The sequence below is a fragment of the Balaenoptera acutorostrata genome, chromosome 13 (assembly GCF_949987535.1).
Source record: "Balaenoptera acutorostrata chromosome 13, mBalAcu1.1, whole genome shotgun sequence".
NCBI classification, from domain to species: domain Eukaryota; kingdom Metazoa; phylum Chordata; class Mammalia; order Artiodactyla; family Balaenopteridae; genus Balaenoptera; species Balaenoptera acutorostrata.
In genome coordinates, this window is record NC_080076.1 from 55,514,513 (window position 1) to 55,536,382 (window position 21,870).

A 21,870-nucleotide genomic window follows, 5' to 3' on the forward strand; every position below is an offset into this window, starting at 1 on the left:
GATGGCCTGGAAAGAACAAGTGCCAGCACGTTATAGAAGACCACAGTGGCTACCAGCTCAGGTCTCTCAGGTCGTGGAAACTCGGTAATAACCGAGGGAACTGTGGGTTTTAACGTATGTCAGATCTCGAAGATGGGGCGGGCTTAGTTGAGCCGGGTCTCCCTGGGGGTGCAGAAGGGAAGCGGTTGGGAATGAATGAGCCGAGGCCCCGAGCCCGCGTTCCTGGCGGTGGCGCCCTAGCTCCAGCGCGGTGACAACAAGCGTTAAGATAACAACCGCCGCCGCCGCCGCCGCCGCCAGAGGATGGCTTCTAGCTTCAAGAAGTCAAACGTGGCCTCCACCAGCCAGAAAAGAAAGGTGGAGCCTAAGCCCGAGCTCACTGAAGATCAGAAGCAAGAAGTTCGCGAAGCGTTTGACCTCTTCGATGCCGACGGCAGCGGCACCATCGACGTGAAGGAGCTGAAGGTGGCCATGAGGGCGCTGGGCTTTGAACCCAGGAAGGAGGAAATGAAGAGGATGGTCGCCGAGGTGGACAAGGAAGGCACAGGGAAAGTCAGCTTCAATGACTTCTTGGCCGTGATGACTCAGAAGATGGCCGAGAAAGACACCAAGGAAGAAATCCTGAAGGCTTTCAGGCTCTTTGATGATGATGAAACCGGGAAGATCTCTTTCCAAAACCTAAAGCGCGTGGCCACCGAGTTGGGGGAAAACCTCACTGACGAGGAGCTGCAGGAAATGATTGACGAAGCAGATCAGGATGGAGACGGTGAAGTGAACGAGGAAGAGTTTCTTCGGATCATGAAAAAGACCAGCCTCTATTAAAGTCGGTTTCTCCCGCAAGCATGTGTAGGGAGATTGAGTTGACTTGCTGGGCTCCCTGCTTCTGTTTTGTGAAACCTTGAGGTAGAGGCCAGCACTGTCTCTCCTCTTACCCCCAGTTGGTCTAGATAGTTCTATTTCCAAATCTCTAGCTCAATTACAGAATTTTAAAGATGCTTTTAATGTGAGTTTTGGTTTTTCATTCCCAAGAGCAGACCTGGAGGAGTGTAGGTTGAATCAAAGAACCTTCAGAATCAAAGAAGTTTCAGGAAACTTCTTTCCATCCACCATTTGCCTTGCATTGGTGGACACTCATTAAACTGAAGACAAGACAGCTTCTTGGGACAAACTGCAAAGCAGTTCCCTTGTCGCTTCTTTGGTAGTCTTATATTATCTTGCTTCATATATTATTCCTTAAATACAAGTCATTGTTCTCACATGATAAGGTGGAATCACCAGCAGGTCATCCTAGCCATTGGTTTTCACTTAACTGAATACTGGTTTGAAGGGAAACAGTGCAGCCATTTATTGGGCTCAGGAAAGGTACTGCTCTAAAGGATAGGCTTGCCTTTGGCTGGTGGGAAATTGTGCTACTTAAACTGTTCTCTGGCTTCATCACATGCAAATGATTCTTGATTTGTGCGTACATTATCTACTGTGGATTATCGGGGCCACGATGTATTCTTGGGCTACAGAGTAAAAACAGAATTTAATATTGGCCCAAGCAAAGTATGATTTGCTTAAGAGATTAAGCTAACTAATGACTTTGAGTAAATTTTTATAAATGTAAGATCTTAGCTTAGGAAGTTGTAAAAAAATATCTATAACACACTTTGAGCTAGTTATCTGTCCTTGGAAAGATAAACTAGTGTTTTAGTTATTAGACGAGTTATACTATAACCTTAGTCATTTTATTATTGCTTTATTACAAGCCACTGTCTACCTTCTAATTCTTAGAACATCTTGGTTCTTGATACTTAATTTCCCCTCCTCTGGTATATAGTTGATGCCAGAATGTCTGGCATATAAGTAGTTCTCTATTTTATAATCCCAAGAAACTATTTGTTGTGGCTTGCGTATGCGTTAATACTACTTGTTCTCTGTTATAAATTAAACCTTTCTTGTTTTGAAATAAAATACCTACCCATTTGAACATCTACAAATATGAAGTTAGAGAAAAGTTAAATAATATAACTGTGGGAAGATAATGTAATCTATCTGCTGAGATGGAGGCCTGGACAAATGTTTTGATAATAGGCAACAAAACTAGCAAACAGGCAAGATATTTTGGTCACAACTAAATTAAGTCTTCATACAAAGTCCCATTAAAATAAATGCTGAAATTCTGGAAAATTTTTCACTTGCTTTGCCAGCAGTTTTACCCTTCAGAGGATTGTTAATCCAATCAGGAAAACTACTACTCTGGGTTTAATTCTCATTAACAGGGACTAATTTGTCAAAGCAGCAGTACTAGCTGAAGTGATGGGTATGTGGGCATTTACTGTGAGAAAGGATTTTGCTGAGGCGGCTGGCACAGGGCAAGGGAACTCACCCAGACTGCAAATGCTAACAGTTCAGGTTCAAGGTCTTAGTGTGGATTCAGGTGCAGTTGTAGGGGATACAGGTGCAGCTTGGACCAGCATCAGTGTGAGGGGCCTGATCTGAGGGCAAGGGGAGGAGTGTGACATTCTGGGAAACAAGAGTTCCTGGCATCCTGATGACCAGAGTCTTGGCCCAAGGATCTACATATGGATCAAGGTAGAAAAAACAGAAACAAAGAAAGTTGGCAGGAACTAGGAGAAAGGGTCAGAGCCTTGGCCAACTGGACTGGGTTCAGTCTTGGCTCCCGGCCCAGCAGAGGATAGAAGTGAAAACCAGGAACCCAGGCTGAAGCCCAGGAATCAAGCTGCCCAGACACTATGGGGTCAACTGTGGAGGTTGTAGCCCAGGACTTAAAGGGTTGCTTTAAAGACACAGTCCGTCCTACACACAGGAAGGGGCTCCAGAATATTTCTGAATCCCATTCACTGCTAAGGAAGAACCTCTCAATGGACTACTAGTTTTGCTTCTCAATCGACATGTATTCTGGGAGATGGAGGGTAAATTGGGGGCAGGGGAACAACTAGAGCAGACCTAGATTGACATTTGAATTTTAAGAGAAGTAAATCATACATGTCTGGCTGGGTCAGACATGTATCCCAGTCTTTACACAAATAGAACACAAAAACTTCAATGAAAATTTAAAAACACCTTTTTGCAGATGAGTCAACTCAGCTATAAACGTTGGGAAGAACTAAGAAGTAGTTTTCACTGGGCTATTACAAATGGTCCCAATAAAGAAGCAGGAAGTATACCAAAGAAACTGTGTAGGGAGCTCACTGATAAACTCTTGCTTTCTAATGATAAATGTTAACAGGTGAAAAGCAGAGCATCAGGCCAAGGATAAAAGTATGACAGTCTCAGGGTTGTATTGCTATCAAGGGAGATAATGCCCCAAATGAGTAGAGGACAGTAAAGGAATTTTTTTTTTTCCTTAAAGACATCTTAGTTATGTCTAAGATGAGAAGATTGAGGATGGGATAGGTCCAACTCTTTAAATTGTTGCAGGTTGGTTTCCATGGGAAGCAGGCCCTTTGAGTCTTAGGTTTGTGTACAGGAAGTTTATTTGAGTTCTCTGGATCACATGGGTGAGGGGGAAAGAAACCAAGACTGGGCAGAGGGAGAAATTGGGCTATGATATGGTCACTAACAAAGGCCTCAGCTGATCTCATGGGGAGCTCTGGAGCAAGGGTGACCCTGCAGATGACCCAAATTGTGACGAGGAAGTTGGGCCTTTAAAACTTTTCATTGGTTGACAGTCACTGGACATGATCTGTCCCTAGGAAGGGGGTATGACCTTGAGCAAGGTGGCTGTCCTCAGCCAAGGGCAATCAATCTCTGGGAGAGGGAATTCAGTTGCAGACTATTAGCTGTCAAGACTGCCAGCACCTGGGGGATGACTTCAGTTCTGAGGGACAGGCCAGAGGGGAGATCTGGGCAGGGCCCCACGGTGTCCACTACACCCCACACCTTATACCACTTAGATCTACTGGCTGATTCAGGATTCTGATGGATCTTTCTTCCTGGGGGAAAGTTATAAAAGGAAATCTAGAGGGATGAACTGCAGCCTCTGTCACAGCAGCTGGTCTCGAGACCACAAGTAGTGCTCATCCTTCTCCCCAACATCGCAGTCTGGATTCCCCTCACCCTCAGCACCTCTGCTGACATGTGACTTGCCTAGTGGGATGACCCATGTCCTCATCCCTGAGGAGTCTGGGCCCCTAATCCCCATGCCCCTCTCAGGCTCTGGCTGCTGCACACATCTCTCTGCCCTCAAAATTGACTACAGGAGCCCCAAGAGACGTTCAAGTGTGTCACCTGGGTGCCAAGCATACTGTCCCCATGTTCTGCCCACAGCTCTGCATCCTCCTGATGTCCAGGAGCAGTTACTCATGGTGGTGACACCTTCCCTGGACTGCCGCCCTCTCGGCACGAGGAACCCAGCGTAACTGGGTGGTGCGCATAGTTTGACATTTAATGGGACTCTCGCTGTGCCTACTGAGGGGAACATTCCCCCTCTGGGAGCCAAGATCTCTAAATGCACAGAGGCCAGAGTTGTGGGGACGGGCAGCACAAATCAAAGGGTAAATGCCTGTCAGCTGTGGTAAGAATGACTTCCGCCCTTGATTTGCTGGACTCACGTGACACCACACCATATAATGGCCATCAATTTTGAGTGTGTGCTGCATCCTGGAGGGTGGCAAGGCATCCTCACTGGTTGTGATGCCCAAGCTGGCCCCACAACAGCATCTCCAACAGGCTTTTCCACTGCTCCATCAGGTCAAAAGCTTCTGTGTGTTATTGGACCAGTAGACTCTGGGCCTGAATTCCCACTGTTGCACTTCCTTTCCTATAAAGTGGGTGCCTCGGTCCAATGGAATATTATGTGGGATCCTATGTCAGTAAATACTCAGCTGTGGTCCTGGCTGAAGCTCCACAAGCAAGAAAGGCAAACCCTTGACCAAAATATGTGTCAAGTCCAGTCAAGATAAGTCGCTCATCTTTCCAGGGTGGAAGGGATCCAGTTAGACTACTTGACACCAGGAGGCCTGTTGGCCTCCTTGGGGGATGGTGCTGTTCCCACTTGGTGGCCACAGTAGCTATATCACCCTTCGTGAATGGGAGTCAGAGCTGCTGGACCCATGCACAGCCTCCAGCTCTGCCCAATGACTACTCCATTCATGTGCGTATTGTGCCAGCCCTGGGGTGGCAATGACAGAGGTAGACTGGCATCAACTGGCCAAGTCATTCTATCTTCCTAGTTGTTTGGCATCTTTTATACGATAGAAATGCTCTGATAGGTGTTAATATGAATTCCTTACACTTCCTACCCATTGCCATAAATCCATCTATGTGCCTTTTTTTCCAGATCTTTTTATCCCTGATGTTTCCCTTTCCAGAGTCCTGAACAATCAGCCAACTGATTGGTCACCACTGTCAGAGCCCACATGTATTCGAATTTCAGGCCACTTTTCTTTCCACACAAAATGGATTCTGCTCTATCAGAAATTCTGTCCATTGGGAGGGTTTCCTCTTTCACTGATATCTTTCTGGTCCGCCTTTGAGTGTAATGAACCTATGGTCCGTTGTACCAAAGCTGACGTATCCCTGAACCAACTTCAGCATTTTTACTCTTCCAACAGCTAGTCATAAAGGACCACCTACCCCCACGTGGGCACAGGTATGAGCTGAGGGAGGGGCTCTGGTGCAATTTGATGGATGACAAGGACCTTCTCCTCACGCAGCTTACTTGGGTCCTCTAGCCTTGCCTGTGCCAGATCCCAGGCATGTGGGATCTTAGTTCCCTGACCAGGGATCCAACCCATGTCTCCTGCAGTGGAAGCACAGAGTGCTAACCACTGGACTACCAAGGAATTTCCCCAGATATACCACTTCTTTTTCTAGTTTCCCAAGGTGGCAGATTACACTATTGATTGTAGATCTTTCTTCTTTTCTAACATATGCATTCAATGCTTTTCATTTCCCTCCACTTTTCGTTGTATCCCACTGCATTTTTTTTTTAAGATTTTTTGATGTGGACCATTTTTAAAGTCTTTTATTGAATTTGTTACAATATTGCTTCTGTTTTATGTTTTGGTTTTTTGGCCCCGAGGCATGTGGGATCTTAGCTCCCTGGCCAGGGATGGAACTTGCACCCCCTGCATTGGAAGGCAAAGTCTTAACCACTGGACCACCAGGGAAGTCCCCCCACGGCATTTTTATTTAGTTCCAAATATGTTTTAATTTCTCTTGAGACTTCTTCTTCAACCCATGTATTATTGTTTGATCTCAAATATTTTGCAATTTTCCTACTATTTTTCTATCTTATTTAATTCTCTGTGGTCTGAGAGCATGCTTTTTTTTTTTTCTTAAGTGCTATGTTTTTTGTTTTTTTGTCTTTTTGTTTTTGTGTTTTTTAAAATTTATTTTTGGCTGTGTTGGGTCTTCGTTGCTGCGCGCAGGCTTTCTCTAGTTGTGGTGAGCGGTGGCTACTCTTCACTGCGGTGCGTGGGCTTCTCATTGCGGTGGCTTGAGAGCATGCTTTTTGAGATCTATTCTTTTTAACAGGTTAAGGTGTGTTTTATGCCCCATAATGTAGTCCATCTTGGTGAAAGTTCTGTGTGAGCTTGAGAAGAATATGTCATCTGCTGTTCTCAGATGCAGTCGTCTATAGATGTCAATTATATCCAGTAGATTGATGGTGCTGTTGAGTTTAGCTATGTCCTCGCTGAATTTCTGCCTTCTGGATCTGTCCATTTCTGATACAGAGGTGTTAACATCTCCAGTTATAATAGTGGATTCATCTATTTCTCTTCACACATGGATCAGTTTTTGCCTCATATTTTGATGCTCTGTTTTTAGGTGCATAAGAATTTTATGTCTTCTTGGAGAATTGACCTTTTCATCATTATTTAATGCCCCTCTAGATCCCAGATAATTTTCCTTGCTCTGAAGTCTGCCTCATCTGAAATTAATATTATTACTTCAGCTTTCTTTTGATTACTATTAGCATGGAATATCTAGACTTTTAACCGACCTGTGTCTTTATATTTCAAGTAAGTTTCTTATAGACAACATATAGTGGGGTATTGGTTTTTTTATCCACTCTGTCAGTTTCTGTCTTTTAATTGGTATTAGATCAGTTAAGAACAAGAAAAATAAAAGATTTTATTTTACCTTCATTTATTCCTTCTCTAATGCTCTTCTTTTTTTTCTTCCAGTTTTATTGAGCTATAATTGACACATAGCACTGCATAAGTTTAAGGTGTACAGCATAATGATGTGACTTACATACATCATGATATGATTATCACAAGAAGTTTAGTGAACATCCACCATCCCATATAGATGCAAAATAAAGGAGAAAGAAAAAAAATATTTTTCCTTGTGATGAGAACACTTGGGATTTACTCTCTTAACTTTCATAATATACAGAAGTGTTAAGTATATATTAATCATGTTGTACATTACAAACTTAGTACTTTTTAAAAAATTTTTTTTTATTTTTTATTTTTGGCTGTGTTGGGTCTTCGTTTCTGTGCAAGGGCTTCCTCCAGTTGCGGCAAGCGGGGGCCACCCTTCATCGCGGTGCGCGGGCCTTTCACCATCGCGGCCTCTCTTGTTGCGGAGCACAGGTTCCAGACGCTCAGGCTCAGTAGTTGTGGCTCACAGGCCTAGTTGCTCCGCGGCATGTGGGATCCTCCCAGACCAGGGCTCGAACCCGTGTCCCCTCCATTAGCAGGCAGACTCTCAACCACTGTGCCACCAAGGAAGCCCCCAAACTTAGTACTTTTTATCTTATAGCTGGAAGTTTATATGTTTTGACCGCCTTCATCCAATTCACCCTCCCCCTACCCCCTGCCTCTGGTGCTTTTCCTATGAGTTTGTCTGTCTGTTTGTTTTTATATTGTTTTATATAAATTTATTTATTTATTTATTTTTGGTTGCATTGGGTCTTCGTTGCTGCACGCGGGCTTTCTCTAGTTGCGGAGAGTGGGGGCTACTCTTCACTGTGGCGCGCGGGTTTCTCATTGCGGTGGCTTCTCTTGTTGCAGAGCACAGGTTGTAGGTGCACTGGCTTCAGTAGTTGTGGTTCATGGGCTCTAGAGCGCAGGCTCGGTAGTTGTGGCACACAGGCCTAGCTGCTCCACAGCAAGTGGGATCTTCCCAGACCAGGGCTTGAACCCGCGTCCCCAGCACTGACAGGCGGATTCTCAACCACTGCACCAGCAGGGAAGTCCCAATCTGTTTGTTTTTAAAGTATAATTGACCTACCACACTATGTTAGTTCCTGGTGGACAGCACAGTGAGTTGATATTTCTGTATATTACAAAATGATCACCACGATAAGTCTAGTTACTATCTGTCACCATACAAAAATATTACATTATTATTGATTATATTCCCCACTCTGTATGTTACATCCCCGTGACTCATTTATTTTGTAACTGGAAGTTTGTACCTCTTCATTTCCCTCACCTATTTCACTCATCTCCCCCACCCCCATCCCCTCTGGCAACCACCTGTTTGTTCTCTGTATCTATGACTCTTTTCTGTTTTGTTACATGTGTTCACTTGTTCTGTTTTTTAGATTCCACATAGATGTAAAATCGCACAGTAAATCTAATGCTCTTCTTTTCTTTATGTAGATCTTAGTTTCTGAATTAAATCATTTTCCTTCTCTCTTGAAGAACTTCTTTCATACAAAGCAGGTCTAATGTGGTAGGTCTACTAATCCCCTCAATTTTTGCCTATCTGAGAAAGTATTTCTCCTTCACTTTTTTTTTTTTTAATTTATTTATTCATTTATTTAATTTTTGGCTGCACTGGGTTTTCGCTGCTGCACGCGTGTTTTCTCTAGTTGCTGAGAGCGGGGGCTACTCATTGTTGCAGTGCACGGGCTTCTCAGAGCGGTGGCTTCTTTTTGCAGAGCATGGGCTCTAGAGCGCAGGCTCAGTAGTTGTGGCGCACGGGCTTAGTTGCTCCACAGCATGTGGTATCTTCCCGGACCAGGGCTCGAACCCATGTCCCCTGCATTGGCAGGTGGATTCCTAACCACTGCGCCACCAGCGAAGCCCTCTCCTTCACTTTTGAAGGATTACTTCACTGAACCCAGAATTCTAAGTTAATGTTTTTTATTTTCAGCACTTTAAATGTTTCACTCCACTTTCTTCTTGCTTGCCTGGTTTCTGAAGAGAAGCCAGTACAATTCTTATCCTTGTTTCCCTAAAAGTAAGGTGTTTCCCCCACTCCACCTCTGGCCTCTTTGGGGAATTTCTCTTTGTCTTTGATTTTCTGCAGTTTTTTTTTTAATTTGATAATGAAAGGCTTTAATTGTAATGTCATTGGCACATGTCATTGCTTTACAGTTTCATAACTTCAGTTTAAATATTAAGAGATACTTGGACATTTTTTAACTAAATAGCAAGCATTTAAAATACCATGGTGTTTAGCTAATGTGTATTTAAAAGTATAAAGGAGATTCATAAAAATAAAAAGATGTTTTAAACATGGGTCTGTAAATACACCCTATTTTATCATTTATGGTAACATAGTATGGTATTTATTTATTTTATTAATTAAAGTATAATTGACCTACAACACTCTTTGTTCCAGGTGTACAACACAGTGACTCAATATTTCTATACATTACAAAAAGATCACCACTTCTACAGTTTGATAATTACATGCAGATTTTTGGTGTTGTCTGAGATTCCTGGATCTGTGGTTTGTGTCCATCATTAATTTTGGAAAATTCTCAGCCATCATCATTTTCAATGTCTATTCTTTTCCTTTCTCTCTTTCTTCTCCTTCTGGTATTCCCTTTATACATATGTTATACCTTTTGTAATTGCCCCACAGTTCTTACACATTCTTTTTTTTTTTTTTATTTTGGTTGCATTGGGTCTTCATTGCAGTGCGTAGGCTTCTCATTGTGGTGGCTTCTCTTGTTGCGGAGCACGGGCTCTAGGGTGTGCAGGCTTCAGTAGCTGTGGGCTTAGTTGCTCCGCGGCATGTGGGATCTTCCCGGACCAGGGCTCGAACCCATGTCCCCTGCATTGGCAGGCGGATTCTTAACCACTGCACCACCAGGGAAGTCTGCTTACACATTCTGATCTATCTTTTTCATTCTTTCTTCTCTTTACATTTCAGTTTTTGAAGTTTCTATTGACATATCTTCAAGCTCACTGATTCTTTCCTTGGCTATTAATGAGCCCAAAAAAGGCATTCTTCATTTCTGTTTCAGTGTTTTTGATTTCTAGCATTTCCTTTTGACTATTTTCTAGAGTTTCCATCTCTCTACTTACATACACATCTGTTCTTTCATAATGTCCACTTTTTCCATTAGTGCCCTTAGCATATCTGTTATTTAAATGATGATTAAGTCCTGTTGGTTATTGGTGATATTGAGTTTTTCTACAGCCCTGCTGACTTTCTGTCCACTTATTCTATCAGTCTGTTGAGAGAGAGATATTGAAGTCTCCAGTTATAATTCTGGATCTGTCTATTTTGCCTTTCAGTTCTATTAGTTTTTGCCTCACGTATTTTGCCGCTCTGTTGTTTGGTGCACAGGCATGTAGGATTGCTGTGACTTCTCATGGGATTGACCCTTTTACTATTATATAACATTTGTCTCAGTCCCTGATAATTTTATGAGCTCTGAAGCCTATGTTATATGATATAAATATATCACTTCTGCTTCCTTTGATTAATGTTTGCAAGATATGTCATTTTACATCCTTTTACTTTCAACTTGCCTATACCATTATATTTGGATTGAATTTCTTGTAGACTGTATGTAGTTTTAATCCACTCTATCAATATCTGTCTTTTAATCAGTTTATTTAGGCCCATTCTTTTAGTGTAGATCTGCTAGTGACAAATTCTCTTCGTTTTTTTCTGTTCCTCTGAGAATAACTTCATTTCCCCCTTCATCTTGAAGGACACCTTCACTGGATACAGGATTCTGGGTAATCAGTTCTTTTCTTTTGGCACTTTAGTGTGCAGTATGCTGTCAAAGTAAGGACTAAACTAAAATAAAAGTGAATGTGTTCCCAGGCTACATTCATAAAAGCGCAATTCACCAAGTGAGGAGGGAGACACATTTCTATGGTCTGGAGGACTGTGCTCACTTGTGGGTTTTACATCTTAAAAGGAACTGAAGAAATCAAGGCCTGTTGACAGCAGTGAGATAAATAGGGTGAGGGGATACAAAACCACATCCTAAGAGAAATGGCTTAAAATAACTAAGGCTGTTTCTCCTGAAAAGAAAATTCTCTCGAGGAATATGACCTCCAAAGAAATAGGACTTGTTCCACAGGGCTCCAAGGGGTTTCAGAGAGAAGGAATGGTAAGGGAAAGAGATTTCAATTTCGTATCAGGAAGAATTTTCAGCAACCAAAACTGCACAAAGAGGGACTGCACTGCATAGTGACTATGTTCCTGTCATAAAGGTGCAGAGGTATGGGTTGGATGAATATTTTGCCAGTATGCCACAGGTATTTCAAGCTATTGATATTGTGATACCTTACCAGGCATCTCTATTTTCATTTGGGATTCCTGAAGGTAAAATGAAATGGAGTGTATTTATTTATTTATTTATTTTTATTGAAGTATAGTTGATTTACAATATTGTGTTGGTTTCAGGTGTACAGCATAGTGCTTCGAGTTTTTTACAGATTATATCTGAAATGCAATGTATTTAGATAGAGAACCTTTAGACGTGGCAAATTCCACTTTGATTTTAACAACCAAACAAAATTATTTATCCTACGTAAGAACATTTTATTACTACAGTTGGTGATGACACTTATAGAAAATGTCAGCCCTGTTATGGATCTTGCCTGATACATTTATAATTCGAGGTGATGCTATAAAGTGCTATGTGTGATTTTAACAATAGCCAACACTTAAATAGCACTTACTCTGTACCACCCACTGTTGTAGGAGCTTCTACATATTCAATAATTATCTCCACTTTACAAAAGCATTAACTGAGACATGAAGAGATTAAGTAATCTGTGCAAGGTTACACAGCTAGTAAGTGGTAAAAGAAAGATTTGAATCCTGTCTGTCTGACTCCTAAGTCTAGACTTGAAATGTATGCATTGCCCACCACCTTAACTCTTTAGTTTAATCCGCTTGTCAGGACCTGTCCACTCCCCACTGCATGTGTCCCCTTCAAAAGTCACGTTTAACCAATGGTACTGCTGGGCTCAGAATATTTTTGGAAGTTCTCGTTTGGAGACAATCTAAACACCTCCAGCATATTCTCCGGAACATTCTCAAGAGGCAAATCTAACTCCACTGAGACTGGACCTAAGCTTTGGAAATAGCCTCAAGTGATTTGTAGTCAAATCTGATGGACAGGGTGGCTGGAAAAGCTGGATGTTATCATTTGACATTTAAAGCCATCAATGCCACTGAAATGATGAGCCTAATTTCTCTGAATGGTTTGTAAACTGGCTTTGAAGTTTCTTCCAAAAGAGAAGAAAGGTGGTGACTGATGACAGTATGGCTGGAATAAGTCTCCAATCACCATAGCAACCCCGTGTTTTGAAAGAACAACACTCACTGGGATATGTCCATCTGGTGATGTTGTTATTTTCAAAGTTATACACTACACAGATGCATCCTTTGCTTGGTAAAAGAACTGTTCTTGCTTTTTTTTTTTTTTGGCCATGTAGCATGTGGGATCCTAGTTCCCCGACCAGGGATCAAACCTGCAACCCCCGGCATTGGAATCGCAGAGTCTTAATCACTGGATCTCCAAGGCAGTCCCTGTTCTTGCATTTATCAAGAAATAAAAAGGAGGAGGGAGAAGACACCAAATAGGAGATTTCCATGCATCATGTACTTGAATAACACAGATCTTGATTAGGTGCCATTAGGGAGAAAAGCTAAAGCCTTTGGAATCTCAGTTAGAAGTAACAGAGGGACTTCCCTGGTGGCACAGTGGTTGGGAGTCCGCCTGCCAATGCAGGGGACATGGGTTCGATCCCTGGTCCGGGAGGGTCCCGCATGCCGCGGAGCGGCTAGGCCCGTGTGCCACAGCTGCTGAGCCTGCGCTCTAGAGCCCGCGAGCCACAAATACTGAGCCCATGTGCCCAGAGCCCATGCTCCGTAACAAGAGGGGCCACCGCGGTGAGAGGCCTGTGCACTGCAATGGGGAGTGGCCCCCGCTCGCCCGCAGCTAGGGAGGGCCCGCGCAGCAGCGGAGACCCAGTGCAGCCAAAAACAAATAAATAAATAAATTTATAAAAAAAAAAGAAGTAACAGAGTTATCATATCATCTTAGGGCAGCAATAACTTCCTAGTGACAGACCAAAGTCTGAAGCCCAGAACAGAGCCAGTTCCTAGCTGGTTTTGGCAGTAAAATTACTTCTCTGAGCCTTGGTATCTTTATCTGTAAAACAACATCTTTTCAGGATGTTGTCAGAGTTAGAAATAATTTCTATAAAGGGATCTGATCCATACTAGACCAATAGAGGAAACATGTTAAAAATAATCATAGATGAAGTGTACTCAGAAAGACATCCTCCTCACATACAGAGTGCAATAACCTCAGAAAAATGCTGTCTAAAATAAACTCGCCAACTGATTCACCGTTCACCCCCCAGGACCACTGAGAGCAAGTTTGGGACACAGTGTAGAAAAACTATTTTAAAATTTTATGGCTCCTTAGCAAGGATAGGCCTGCAATTTCTGTTGGTTTCCCTGCTCTCTTGCTCCCTCCTCCATCACCCAGAGTTTGTGAATCTGCCCCCCCCCACCCCGTCCCGCCCCCCGCGGAGGCCCAGGGGCAGAATCTGGCGTGTAGAGACTGACTTGGTGGCCGAAGGAGACCCGCCTGCAGCTATGCACGATGTACCTCGCGCAGCGCGCAGCCAGCGGGCAAGTAGAGGCTGAACCCTGGCCGGGACGCTCTCGTTAAACCCAGCGCCTGGCACAGGGAACAACTGCCCAGGAGTACCTTTTACTTGGCACACATGCACTGACTGCTTTTTTTTTTTTTCCCCTGCTTTATCTGCCCAGAGGCGTGTTTTTTCCTAATTTGCACAAAGCATTGTATGTATTACTCATGGGCCTGCCATCAGAGTGGGGTTTTTTGTTTTTCTTTTTTAACCGAGTTAGCTTGCCAAGTTTGAAAAGTCAGGGATTTCATGCAAGATTCTATATTCCTAGGTTCTTTCGGAAAATGGGATGTTCTTTCCACAGTAGGCCCATATTCCTTCCTGACAACATTTTAGCTGGAGCCAGATGGCCACTGCTCGCTGCAGACCCAGGTGGCTGGTTCTCCGCAGGCCAGGGAGCCTCTTAGGTACCCCCCCCAACCGGGGGTTGGGAGGGGTTGGGGGGTCGTGGGTGGGGCTGGGGGTGGAGGGGAAACTAACGCTCTGGGCTAACAGGTCTGATTTCCAGCTAGTGGCATAGACGTCTTCAGGGGGCAGCACATGCCCGCATATGAGTGACGGGTGAGGCATGACGTCCTTTAGGAGGAAGAAATTTCTCTCCTTACTGAAAGCCAGAGAAAGCCACTGTCTGGTCACGCAAACCCCGTGGATGTGGGGCCTGTCCAGTGTGGGCAGAACAAAGCCACCCCGTGTTCTTCTTCCTGGGGAACGTGCAAACAGTGGTGGCTACTTCAGAGGCCGCCAGCAAAACTCAGGCCACCTCCTGGGCTATTCCAGGACGTTTCTTCTCTTTATCAAAACAGCCGGGAGGAGGAGGTAGATGCTAGGAGACAACCCATCCCTACAAAACTATTGGCAAAAAAAACAAAAAAACAAAAAAACCCAACAGGTAGCGAAAGAATCACTCTGACACTCGTGTATCAGTGTCAGGCAGTTCATGGCACTCTCCGCGCAGGTGGCTAAATTCAGCATCAGAGGAAACCGTGAAAGGGCCCAGTGATTTCAATCCACGTTCCTGATGGGCCCTGGTTAATGATGTTAATGAAATGAAGAGCTGCATGCACTATTTACGGCTAGATTAAGCCGATTACTCTAGCTTAGCCTACTTTCAATGTACAAATCTCACCAGTGGACAATGCAAGGCTCTGTTATCTGTGTTTCTCTCCCTGGGACTTTTCTCTGGACATTGAAAACAGGAATCCTAATAAGACCATTTTTTACCTGTCTCATTTGAGAACAGGATTTTCAAACTCTCCCTTCAACATTGATGAAAATCCCTCAGCCCCTGACAGTGACCGCGGAAGCTTCCAAAAATATGCACCAGCACAATTACTAGGAGAGATGAGATGTTGTTAACTAATAAAGGTGCCATAAACAAAGAATGATGGGGGCTTCCCTGGTGGCGCAGTGGTTGGGAGTCTGCCTGCCAATGCAGGGGACACGGGTTCGAGCCCTGGTCTGGGAAGATCCCACATGCTGCGGAGCGGCTGGGCCCGTGAGCCACAGCTACTGAGCCTGTGCGTCTGGAGCTTGTGCTCCGCAACAAGAGAGGCCCGCGCACCGCGACGAGGAGTGGCCCCCGCTCGCCGCAACTGGAGAAAGCCCTCGCACAGAAACGAAGACCCAACACAGCCAAAAATTAATTAATTAATTAATAATTTTAAAAATAAATAAATAAAATAAAGAATGATGAACCACCATGGGAAATGAATCGACAGAGAAGGACACGTCGGAATGTGGGATAGTAAAAATCACTTAAACTTTGCATGACCTTGCAGAAAGTTGTGGTGATGTTCTGCCAGGTCCCTGGGAGAGTGGATTGAGATATGGCTGTTTCCCAAGACTTACTATCTAGTAGGCTGAGCTTAGACCCGCTCTGAGCCTTCTTTCTTGGACAGCCTGGAGTCTATCTCGTGTCTAAAGGGTTATCTGAGTTCCTCTCTGCACTTTACAACCTTTAGGCAGGAGCAGTTAATGAGACTATCAATTCCATGGAAGCATCTCGTTTGTAGCAATGGGGACAGGGGTGCCTCTTTGATAATTTAGAACAGTGCTGAGCAGAGGGTCAGATCTCCCTGGGGTGGTGTCACAAACTGGAAAAGTGGCTGTGGCACTGCGTTCCTCTACGGTTTTCTACAGCTGTTCCAGATTTTCCATGGGCTCACCTTTAAATTAAAAGAATTTCTGCACTTTCAAGAATTTGAAAACAAAGCCATGTGTGAGAATATGAGACCCGCTCCTATGCCCTTGCAAGAAATAGGTTGCATTCCTTTTTCTGCACTCAAAAAAAAAGTACCTCCTCTTTTTTTGTTTTAGAATGCCATATATGTAAATGATCCCAAATTAATCTTTAGCATGTGCCCATGTTGTTTTGATTTACTAAACTTTAAAAATATGCCCATTGTTCCCTTTTAACAGCTTTCGGCAACATTTTCAGAAATGGAAATATATGAGCAAATTAGTAAATGAGTAGAATTAGCCAGTACCATTCAGCAAGCATTCAAGGTACGAATACTTCTACAATACACAAAAAGCATCAGTATAGATCTTATAATGCTATATAAGGTTTCTTATTTAACTTCACTCTTAATTAGCAACATACAATGAAAATTATATAGAGAGAAGCAAAATAATATAGTCACTGGAATAGTATTTTTACACACTTTTAAGTGATTTTGGTTTTGTTTTTAAGGGAATTGTGTGATATAGTGGAGAGAACAGAAAAATCTGGTTTAGATAGAATTTTAGTTCTCTACCTTAACGGTTTTGTGACATTGGGCAAATTACTTAACTTCTCTGATCCTCGTTTTTATTAAGCTGTGAGGTGGAGTTGGTAATACTCATATAACAGGGTTGAAAGGATTAAATGAGATTCTATGTAAAATGTCTAACGGTGCCTGACACAGTGTAAGATGTTCAATTAGGGTAACTCTCATTATTTGTAGTTTTCTCAGGTGATGGTGACTTCAGATGCTTAAGTAAATTTTTTTAAAGCTTTAGAAATAGTTGATTTTTCAAATTATTTAAATGATGTGGTGATCATTTTGTAATGTACAGAAATATCAAATCACTATGTTGTACACTAGGAAATAACATAGTGTTGCAGGTCAATTATATCAATACTTAAAAAAAAAAAAAAACCAAACTCATAGAAAAAGAGATCAGATTTGTGGTTACCAGAGGCTGAATTGGATGAAGCTGGTCAAAAGGTACAGACTTCCAGTTACAAGATAAATAAGTACTAGGGATGTGATGTACAACATGATAAATATAACTAACACTGCGGCATGTTATATATGAAAGTTATTAAGAGAGTAAATCCTAAGAGTTTTCATCACAAGGAAAAAAATTTTTTCTATTTCTTTAATTTCGTGTCTATATGAGTTGATAGATTTCCACTAAACTTCTCGTGGTAATCATTACTTCTTGTGGTAGTGATGGATGTAAGTCAAATCATTATGCTGTACTTTAAACTACACAGTGCTGTATGTCAATTATATCTCAATAAAACTGGAAGAAAAAAGGATATAACTCACATATCACACAATTCCTTCATTTAAAGTATACCCCCCAAAACTATTTAAAGGATTTATTTTTAGCACCAAAAATGTTAATGACATTTTTGTCACTATCATGGAATTGTCATATTGTCACAATTATAAAAATTAATAGGGAGGGAAGAGAAATGGGAACATATTGTATATGTATAACTGATTCACTTTGTTATAAAGCAGAAGCTAACATACTATTGTAAGGCAATTATACTTCAATAAAGATGTTATAAAAAAATAAAAAAAATTAAAAAAAAAAATTAATAGGGACTTCCTTGGTGGCGCAGTGGTTAAGAATCTGCCTGCCAATGCAGGGGACACAGGTTCGAGCCCTGGTCCGGGAAGATCCCACATGCCGTGGAGCAACTAAGCCCGTGCACCACAGCTACTGAGCCTGCGCTCTAGAGCCCGCGACCCACAACTACTGAAGCCCACGTGCCTAGAGTCTGTGCTCTGCAACAAGAGAAGCCACTGCAGTGAGAAGTCCACGCACCGCAACGAAGAGTAGCCCCTGCTCTCTGCAACTAGAGAAAGCCTGCGCGCAGCAATGAAAACCCAACGCAGCCAAAAATAAATAAATAAAATAAATTTAAAAAAAAATTAATAATGATTTAAATCAGGGGTCCCCAACCCCCGGGCCGCAGACTGGTACCGGTCCGCGGCCTGCTGGGAACTGGGCCGCACAACAGGAGGTGAGTGGCAGGGAAGTGAGCGAAGCTTCACCTGCTGCTCCCCATCGCTTGCATTACCGCCTGAACTATCCTCCCCACACCCCGGTCCGTGGAAGAATTGTCTTCCACGAAGCCGGTCCCTGGTGCCAAAAAGGTTGGGGACTGCCGATTTAAATTAACTTTAATAAATAATTTAATTAAAGTATTAATTAAATTATTTCCCTTAGTGTCGCATCACATAGGCAAATCTTAATTTTGGTGACTGGAATAGGGGTAACTGTTCCTCTTATTTGCAAACTGTCACTTGCTGTTACTGTATATACAGCAGTTGGATTTTTGTTTTTAATTTACTTCAGTAGCTTTAGCCTTTCCCACCAAGATTCAAGGCAATCCATTTGCCAATTTTTTTCTAAAAATCTCTCATAAGTTATAAATACTATACACAGGCTAAATCTTTCCTGTACTTCCATATAGGACACATAAATCAGTATCTATATGATGTTTCTCACTAATAAAAGGAGTTTATCTGGTTCCAGAACCAGGCAGTTTTATTGCAATACTGAGTTTCCACAGTTCAGCCAAAAGTTTGAGGATAAAGACTTGCTGCAAAAAGCCTTAACTAGTTCTCAACCGCTTTCTCACTTGGCATATAAATATAAAAGTTAGAAATGGCCGCTGGTACGATAGCTGTGAACGCGTATTCCTCCCATAGAATATCAGAACAAGAGACTTGCAGTTTACAGACAAGGCTGGCAAGGTGTTGGAAATATATCCAGAAACCTGAGGAAATTAGTGGAAAGAGAGGCTTGTTATTTCTGTAAATATGCTAGAGTACATTTTGATTTTACACCTGAGGAACCAATTAGATTAAGTATGTTTGTAAGGTTTGGGGTTAAGAAAATACTGTCAGTGGAGGGTTTTTCTTAGGACTTCTTAATTGATTCATCAGCAAAGTTACCAGATCCCAGTCAAAGAAGATTCTAAGTTTTACAAAACTCAAGATAACTCTCAAAGAGCTAGAATAGCTTTATCACCTCTGAATAATGCCTCAATGAAGCTATATCATGAGGAATATATATATATATATATATATATATTTTTTTTTTTTTTTTTTTTTTTTTTGGAAGGGCAACAAATGTTTATTAGCTTCTCTGCGAGCCGGGCTGGAGACGCAGCTCCTCTCCCAGACGGTAGCTGCCCACCCTGTGCGAGGTGGTCCCCCTCCGAGCTCCCTGGAGCCACCCCGGTGACGGGGCAGACCCCAGGGGAGAGGAAGGCAGCGTTCCGCACCCCACGTGAGGGACGGGGACAGCGAGGAAAATAATCAGGAGAAGCAAACACTTGGCAAGGTTTTGTTTGTTAGTCTGACAGCAGGTACGGGTAGAGGGGGTTCCCGGGCAGGGCCGCTACCCTGTGTTCCGCGTGGCCGCGTGAAGAGACCCACGCTGGCGCTGGTGGTCAAGGGGAACCAGCCAGATGAGATCAGCCGGAACGCGCTGATTTCGAAGCTTTGCGTTCATTTCGCCCTCGGCCCCTTCTCGATCGGCTTCCCAATGGCTTTCCCCCGGAGCTTAAGGCCGATGGCTCTCTCGATTTCGCCCAGAACCTGGTTGTTAGGAATGGCCTGGCCCCTCTCACGGTCAGCGACGACTTGTGACTTTTCGTTGGTTTTCGTCGCCAGGTCCTTCTGCGTCAGCCCTTCGCTCTGCCGGCCCTGCTGGATCCCCCTGCCCACCTCCAGGGTCACCCGGTCGTGGTGCAGCTCCTCAGTCTCCAGGTCCAGCTCGGCTGTGTTCTTGGTTATCCAATGCTGCTTGTTCTGGCCGGCGGCCCGTTTCTTGGAAGCCTCCACATCTTCTCCTCCTCTCTGAGCTGCTAGAGAGGAGGACTTGGACTTGGCCTGGGCGGCCATAGGGCCCTTTTTTTTTTTTTTTTAATTAATAGCTACTTTATTTATTTATTTATGGCTGTGTTGGGTCTTCGTTTCGTGCGAGGGCTTTCTCTAGTTGCGGCAAGCGGGGGCCACTCTTCATCGCGGTGCGCGGGCCTCTCACTATCGCGGTCTCTCTTGTTGCGGAGCACAGGCTCCAGACGCGCAGGCTCAGTAGCTGTGGCTCACAGGCCCAGCGCTCTGCGGCATGTGGGATCTTCCCAGACCAGGGCTCGAACCCGTGTCCCCTGCATTGGCAGGCAGATTTTCAACCACTGCGCCACCAGGGAAGCCCAGGGCCCTTTTTGGGCCAGTCACTCTCAGCCATGGCGGGACAGGCGGGGCAGGTGGTCCGTCCGGCGGCAACGCGACGTCCCCTTGTTGCTCGGCGGCTTCTGGTGCCCGCCGCGGCCCCGCCCCCTAAATCTATATTTTTTAATTAACCCTAATTGTAGGGTGACCAACTGTCCCAGCTGACCTGAGACAGAAGATTTCTCAGGCTGAAGGATTTCAGTGCTAAAACCAGGACAGTCCCAGGCAAACCAGGATGTATATCATTAGATAGAGTATCTGGATTCTTTCATGCCTCAAAAATCTACATGGCTTGCCTGACTCTAGACAGTCAGCAAGCTTTTATTCATTGCCTGCTGGGGGCCAGGATCTGGAGATGATGTTGTACAATTAGGAGACAAGCATCCCTAATTGAAATATTTTGTGGTTCTCACGCCCTGTGTCTTATGCTGATAGCCCCACGTGGATACATCTATTTCCAGGTTCGTGTTGCTTTTGGAGCTATTAGACTGAACTCAGCAAAGCAAGATGACCAAAATTAACCTTTCCAGTGGATTCTGTCTTGGTTGTGCTGTTGTCATCTAAGTTAGATATGATATCAAGAAACGTATAAAAACAGTTCCATGTGAAAGCAAATTAAAATGGGCCAAAGATAGATTGTAAACAGCTTGCCTGCCTTCCTGCCTACTTTCCTATAAATATTAAGTTAAATATAGTAAATGCCCTAACATTGTAATTCACTTCCATGAGGATTTATTGGATGATTATCCTGGGTCAAGCCCTGTGCTAGGTGCTGGGACTACAAGAACGAATGAGAAATGGTCCTGCCCTCAGGAACCTTCCTTCTAATGGGGAGAGAAACATGTGTCACTTGGTCTCTATTTGCCACTGTCTCCCCCAGATCCATTCTCTCCCTCTCTCTGCCTTGATCCACGCCTCAAGGATTGATCTCTATGCGCTGCATCTCTGGGGCTGTCTTGCTCTGTGGCTTCTGGTTGAGTTCGGCCAACGGGAGGCACTGTTTTGGCTTGAAGCTCTGGCCATTGCTCTGTGATTGCAATTCTCTCCTCCAAGCCCCCAGCACTTGCAGGGCTCCCTTAGCCAATAATCAATTTCCTTACCTCTGCCCGCTTCTGTGAATAGTCCCTTCATAAAGTTAGTTTCATAATTTCATCTGAGTGTGCCTTCTGTTTCCTGTACAAACCCTGACTGATTCAATAGGTAAATAAACTACTGAATTAAAGGAGGTAAGTGAAGTAATAGAGGTATATACACAAGTAGAATGGTGTGATACAGGAGGGCATGCTCAAGAATGCCCAGAGAATGGGAATGAGTAAATGCTTCTTGATTTGAACACTGAAGGATAAATAATAAATAGGAGAAAGACCTGGAAGGGGCAATGTCTAGAATGGAGAGAAAACTAACCAGGATGTATTCATGCAACTGTTAGCAGGCTAGGGCAGCTGGAGCACTAAGTATAGGGAAGGCAGCAGAGAGAGATAGTGTGGAGAAATAGACTGGGTTCAGGACATGTAAGGATGTTAAGCAATTCTGTTCATTGCACACGCACACTGCTTGCCTCTCTCTCTCTCTCT

At 43.6% G+C, this 21,870-nt stretch overlaps 2 protein-coding genes across 2 annotated transcripts; one reads left to right on the plus strand and one right to left on the minus strand.

Moving 5' to 3' along the window:
- The first annotated feature begins 303 nt into the window (after positions 1 to 303).
- On the plus strand, positions 304 to 822 carry CETN1 (centrin 1). The gene has a single exon (XM_007191586.2). The coding sequence runs from the start codon at positions 304 to 306 to the stop codon at positions 820 to 822; it is 519 nt and encodes a 172-aa protein (XP_007191648.1).
- Positions 823 to 19,570: 18,748 nt separating this feature from the next.
- On the minus strand, positions 19,571 to 19,975 carry LOC130704629 (endothelial differentiation-related factor 1-like; the record flags this gene model as incomplete). The annotated part of the gene is made up of 1 exon (XM_057526847.1): positions 19,571 to 19,975. A coding segment is annotated over one exon (405 nt), but the record flags the coding sequence as incomplete, so codon positions are not given.
- Positions 19,976 to 21,870: the final 1,895 nt, after the last annotated feature.

What these genes read in the sequence shown, in the direction of transcription:
- CETN1 (XM_007191586.2), top strand. Translation starts at nt 304, where the DNA reads ATGGCTTCTAGCTTCAAGAAGTCAAACGTGGCCTCCACCAGCCAGAAA.